The 6,342-nt window shown below is 37.0% G+C and overlaps 1 protein-coding gene across 1 annotated transcript in view; it reads right to left on the reverse strand.

The window, feature by feature from the left end:
• The window catches only part of ush2a (Usher syndrome 2A (autosomal recessive, mild)), a 195,365-nt gene that overhangs the window by 159,654 nt on the left and 29,369 nt on the right, over window positions 1-6,342 (reverse strand). Inside the window, exons 11-12 of the mRNA XM_017303876.1 lie at window positions 4,396-4,617; window positions 1,652-1,745 (exon numbers count right to left, since the gene is read on the reverse strand). Coding sequence (XP_017159365.1) covers window positions 1,652-1,745; window positions 4,396-4,617 — 316 coding nt within the window. The remainder of the gene's footprint in view (window positions 1-1,651; window positions 1,746-4,395; window positions 4,618-6,342) is intronic.

Genomic DNA, 6,342 nt, shown 5'->3' on the forward strand with positions numbered 1-6,342 from the left:
ATTAGTACAACATCCTTCATGGTACTAGGCCGATCCAAGTCAACAGAAGGCATGCAATATTAAACGCTAATATTCCCCACAGCCTTTTATGCCCCAATATTACAAAGACAGAAGAGAGGTCTTGAATATTCACTTGGAGAGATGTCATGGACAGGTTGAAAAGAAAAGTGCACACAGGCACCAAAAGAAAGAACTCTTTGTAGACAAATGCACAGATTACACTCTGATGTGTTTCAAATAATCAAAGCTCCTACAGAGAATAGGTCACATAAAAACATGTCCATATTGCTTAAATCTGGAGCATCTCCCAACTCAACAAAAGAAGTAATGTATTAGGGGGRAAAAAGAAAGAAACTGCTTGGGTGGATGGATTAATCTGAGACTGATAAATATAAAGAAGGAAGAAAAAAAGAGAGTCAAACAGAAAAGAATTAGACACTTAGAAAGTGCAGACATAAAGAGTGGGTCAGGGTGGGGGTTATAGAAAACGGTGGAGTGAAATGAAGCAAAAGACAAACAGAGGGGAAAAAAGGGCTGATTAGAGATGCATGCTGGGGGAATGTCATTGTTCTAGTCGATTTGAGACATTATTTAAACAGCGACTCAGGAGAGAACGACAGAGTATGAGAGACAGAGAGTGATCAGTAAAGAATGGAGGATATAGGTGGGACAGGGACCTAGAGAGCGCAGAGACAACTGCAGTCTATAAAGACATGAAAAAGTGAGGACAATTTTTTCATATTAATACATAGGCACTTGTGTATGTCTGGATGCAATTTCCATGATGACTTCTTTTTGTTGATTTGATTCTTTTCATTTGAACAGATGAATGGAAAAAAGTATTTATTTTACTTATTAATCTTCTGAAAAWWWTTTTTATTGGTTCTAAATGAAAACTGTAAATAGACACTGATGTTCTCTTGATCCTCTATAAAACAGTAAAAACAACACTAATGCACGGACACTGGGCATGAATGATGCATCAGTAGTAAATAATGCAGGTTGTCCTGTGTGATGGTGTGTTAAAGCAGTCACACCTGGATATTTCATTGCTGACCACTGGAAACTTATGCTGGGATGATGCCAACTGTTATAAAGTCTTTAGCGTCTTTTTGTGACTGTCCATTCCAGAAATGGTAGTTTGGATCCAACCATCATTCTACAGCAAACAATAGCAGTTTGTAAGTGTTTATTTTTGTAACGATATTGTTGGCTTAAATGAAACAAATACAAAAGTCTTTGTAATAGTAAAGTGTCCCTCCCCTGCAATTCTAGGATGTTGCATATCAGAAAATCAGAAAACTGATTTGTTTTTTTTCTTTGTTCTGAGATTATTTAGATCCGATTTCATGTAAACCGGACCATACGACTCCCTCTCTAAGTGCATATATAACCTGATCCATTCATTTTAATGCTTAAATATATGTGATGTACATCTGGATCTAATTTAGAAATGTAGMATCTGGAACTTCCCTGTTAAWGCAAACAAGTGCTTCGGATCTGTATTTAAATAGATGGGAAATTTACAATTTTGATGAGACTTGTTAACATGAACTTTTGATACATTCTCCACAATTTGCTGTGTGAAACAATGTCAAAATAGCCTTGAGGTATGCACCGTTTGTGCAGTTATGACACATTTGCTACTCACACTGCTTCCGACTGTGTGGCTCTCAGGTAGACACAGACAGCGGTATGGGGTCACATTGGTGTCACACTGGTCTGCATGGCCATGACATTCACATCTGCTCAGGTGACAGAAAGAATATGGTGTGAGGATAAAGGCTGCAACAAATACAGAGCGTCTAAAATGTAACAACAGAAGTTAAAAACATACTTTCCAATTAAAAAAAACAGCAATGAAAATATTAGACATGAGAGGAACACTCCCACAATGTCTGTTCTGATTTCCTTCATCCTTAAAACATCAGTAATTCCAACGATAAGAGGTCATTAAGCATTAATAAATGCCACTTCAAGCATCATCAGAGTAATGTGGGAGGTGACAGACAGTTCTATCATAACACCATGTGATATCAAAACAGACACACACACACACACACACGCACACACACACACACACACACACACACACACACATTTTATTATTCACTCTGATATTCAGTTGCATTGTCTCTTTCATCCTTCAACAGTGCTAACACCTGTGACACCGCATAGTCTCAACAGTATTAATTAATTAATTAATTTCAGGAGATGTTTTAGCAACATTGCTTTATCCTATAAAAACCTTTTGGTGAAAGAAAATATGCAAAAACTGAGAAAATTGCAACWCTAGTTTAGTAGGAAGCATTTTCCTCATGGACCGCCTCTTTTGCAATACAAGTATATTTAAGGGCTGCACAATATTAGGAAAACATCAGATGATGCAGGTCAGTTTTGGGTCGATGATTATGATAGTACTTTACAAACATATTTTAAATTAAACACTTTTCATCTTAGGTTCAATCCAGCTATCATAGAAGAAKATTTTTTTGATTTTCATCTCAGCAACATGGGCTTGTATAAAAAAAATGGCATCTTGCTCAATCTCCTATGTTAGCAGCTAAACAGCTTTGCAGTAGTTGCTTTATGTCATATTCTAAGATTTCTGACTTGCACATTYGGAGAGTATATATTTGCATATATATATTATATTTTATATATACCGTATTTTCCGGACTATAGAGCGCACCTCATATAAGCCACACCCACAAAGTTAAAAAAACAATAACAAAAAACAAACAAAAAAACAAACCTGGAAATGTACATCATAAGTCGTACCGGGCTATAAGCCGCTGGTATCTCCGCCGCTCTCGGTTTTCCACCTTAATAAATCTGCTATTAAATGCTCCAAATAATGGAAGTGCAGCATCCAAAAATGTAAAYAAAGCTCAGGCGAAATTTTATAATGGTAGGACCCAAAGGGTTAAGGTGTCTCCAACACCAAACCATGGATTCGTTCACACTAAGTTTACGTGCAGATCCATACATAGCCTTCAACTTAAAAGCTGAATCATATGAACTTCTCCGTGTTGTTTTCATGATGAGCGGGTATGAGTTTGAAAACATTTCTCYGTCGTGCCTGCTGCTAGCATGTGCTTGTTCTAAATAAAATTAGCACTTTCTTCTTTGATTTCCAATTTTGACTTYCAATGATTCACTTCCTGCTAGAGAGCCCCCTGGTGGTTGAAGAAAAATCCACAGGAAAGCCGGACYGGGCTGTRAGCCGCATAGTTCAAAGCTTAGAAAAAAAGTAGCAGCTTATAGTCCGAAAAAYACTGTAATATCCATTTTCAGTCACAACATATCAGTGAAACCCTAATATTTTTCTTCCTTTCTCCTGCTACATTTATGTTTACATGAATCATAAAGAATCAAGAAATGACAGATGAATAAAACAGAAAGGAGTGACATGGATGGATGAAGATCACACAGATGAGGTTTCAGCAGCATTAAATCTGTTTCTCCTACTTCACTGTAACAAGCTCCTAATTAAAACAGCTTAGAGGGAGGGAGAAGGAAAGAAAGAGAGATGATTGCCTCCTGCATAATCCTATAATTACCACAGTCATAAAAGACAGTCACTATGTCAGTCACAATGTCAGTCTAATGAAAAGATGTGTTCACAATTACTCTCAAAAAACCTCTGCTGAAACCCAACAGTCTGTGTGGAATAATTTTTCGAAACTGTGCTCACTCAGTTCTTACAAATCAGTACTGAGGAGACACTCCAATATTTCATTTAACCAATTATGACACTTAGAATAGCTTTGGTAGGAGAAGRGTGTGTTAAAGCTGCAGTAAGTAACATAAATTAAGTTACCTACTCCACTCCTCACAGTCTCTCCTTTACTCTCCGCTGYGCTACAACTCCTTCCCACTGTGGAGCCTGCAGTGAATGTATAGTAAATATGGCCAGCGATGACGGCAGATTAACAGTTTTCCTGTTGTTTCTCCACCATTAGCATGGGTGCAGCAAAMAAGAAACCTTGAACTTATACATGCTGCTTAAACTGAGCAGCAGCACTTACACAAACAGGATCAACAGCACTAAGACCTTCCTCCTGGTTCTGATTGGTTGTTTCTAACTCACAGCCGTGCATTTCCACAGACTTTTTTTTTTTACCAGATTATTTGCCTCATATTATACTGTCAGGACATAGTGACAGTTTTAACATTATTTTTTTTATATATAAAGTCATATATAAACCTCATCTTGTCTATCAAACATTTCACACAAAATAAAAACCTTATTTGTTTATATTTTATATTTGAGATTTGTCAACTCTTGTCTTCAGGAGATTTACATAGAACAAGCTTCACCYAAAATGAAACACATATTCCTACAACACTAAACACAGACGCAAAATATATATAACAAAGTCAAATTTGTACCTGCCACTGATTGTGATTTCACTGATGGCAAAGTGTCTGTGTCGTTGGTTGACTCCGACTGCTGCGGTGTAGTATTGTCCTTTCATATGTATTCTGACCTGTGCAGCTTGTACCACTTCTTGCAGGGCAGGAGTTTTGTAGAAGTCATTATATCCTGGTCTCAAATGTGGCTGTGTGGTCAGCAGACTGAAGGTGATGTTACCTCCTACGAGTGGCACATCACTGAAAAAATATTTGTCCAAAAACAGAACAAAAATCTGWGAGTTTTTCATAGATTACAGCATCAAAACACAATTGTCCCTTCATGAAATTAACATCCAAGTTGAACTTTGAGATGCACTAATCAGGATTCTCAGCAAGCTCCTTGAACTTTGTTTCCATATGTTGTCAGACAGTGCTTTTGCTTTTAAAGGGTTGAAGCTACCAGGTTAGCATCTTCAACACACAGGTYGATGCTTGACGTGTTGAAAATCAGTTGGATGGATGAAAAAGACTCTGACATGCAACATTGTTCCAGGAGCCTTTGTTAGGGTTTGCAGCACATCTTYGGTAAATTACTTAAACACTGTTTAAGCCAGGGGTCACCAAGTCCAGGCCTCAAGGCAAACCATCCTGCAACTTTTARATGCATCTCTGCTCAAACACACCTGGATCAAATAAACTGCTCATTAACATTACCAGYCTATTGCAGAGCTSAATGAATGCTGGTGAGGGAATTCAGACATTTTGGAGCAGAGATGCATCTTACAGTTACAAGTTAAAGTTTTACAATTTGGGCTCAGATAATTGAAACTGTGTTCTGTTGCAAGCTGCAGACAATATGAGCCGCACTGCAAAATCCTGTGTGAAACGTTAAACATATTTTAAATGAAGTGGTGAAAGTTTTCTTAAAATGATTGTCTAATTTGGCTACTGAGTTTATTTTTATGTTTACAAGTATCTGACATATTCACAAATATGATCTGTCCTCAAATTAAGATGTTATTTATGTGAATTGATTTGCTGTCTGCATTTCAATTGGCTTACATACAACAAAAACAATAGAATCCAAATTAGTTCGACACAAGTAGAAGGTGTGCTTAAGTGAATATTCCCAAGTCCACCAGTATTTGGAGAAACCATTTATTTTTGCTAAATTCAATAAATCTCCAAGGAGAAAAAATTATCGCATGAAGCAAATTGATATGTTGATGCGATTATGAAAAACTGAGTGTGTTATTTTTGTTGACAAAGTGAGGTTATGAGGCACTCATGCCAATATTACTAAAATGATCAGAGCCTAGAAATGTTTGTGGCATCATCTGTCAGTTAAGTGAAAAATGAACAATGACTGCATAATCTGTGATCCATTCATACCTGTTCCCTCTATTACCAACCAGACACTTGATGCCAGCAGCTCTGCCAGAAATTAGTGAGATAAATGGTAGCTGTGTGCATTTTGCAGGTCCACTATTGTTACTAGCGCCAATACAAAACTGGTTGCAGCTCATGCACCAAAATAACCCTGTAAATTGTTAACTTCATAATAGCTAGGATGCCACTGAGTATGTATATGTATTTATGCAACTGTTCACCTGATCCCTTTGATTCAATTGACCAGGGCTTAAGGTAAAAAAAAAAATCCTGAGCCTGAAACTTATGGTGGTGATAGAAATGAACTATACTGTTGCTATTGCCACAGTTTAATAAAAAGTGTCTTTGAATAGTGCAAACAATTGCTTCTAACAATACAATTAACAATTACAATTAACAAAACACTCAAACTTAAATAAGACTTCAGTACATTTCAACCCGAAACAAAATGTAAAATGTCTGTGCCCTAAAGGTTTGCCTTACAGGCAAAAATCGCTCAACATTAAATAAGAGTCCTTTCAGTCAATGTTTTTGCAAGTAATTTAGAACATGCAACATTACCAACTAAATCAGTTTCTCAACCTTTTTTGGGCC

The sequence above is a fragment of the Poecilia reticulata genome, linkage group LG3 (assembly GCF_000633615.1).
Source record: "Poecilia reticulata strain Guanapo linkage group LG3, Guppy_female_1.0+MT, whole genome shotgun sequence".
Lineage (NCBI taxonomy): Eukaryota > Metazoa > Chordata > Actinopteri > Cyprinodontiformes > Poeciliidae > Poecilia > Poecilia reticulata.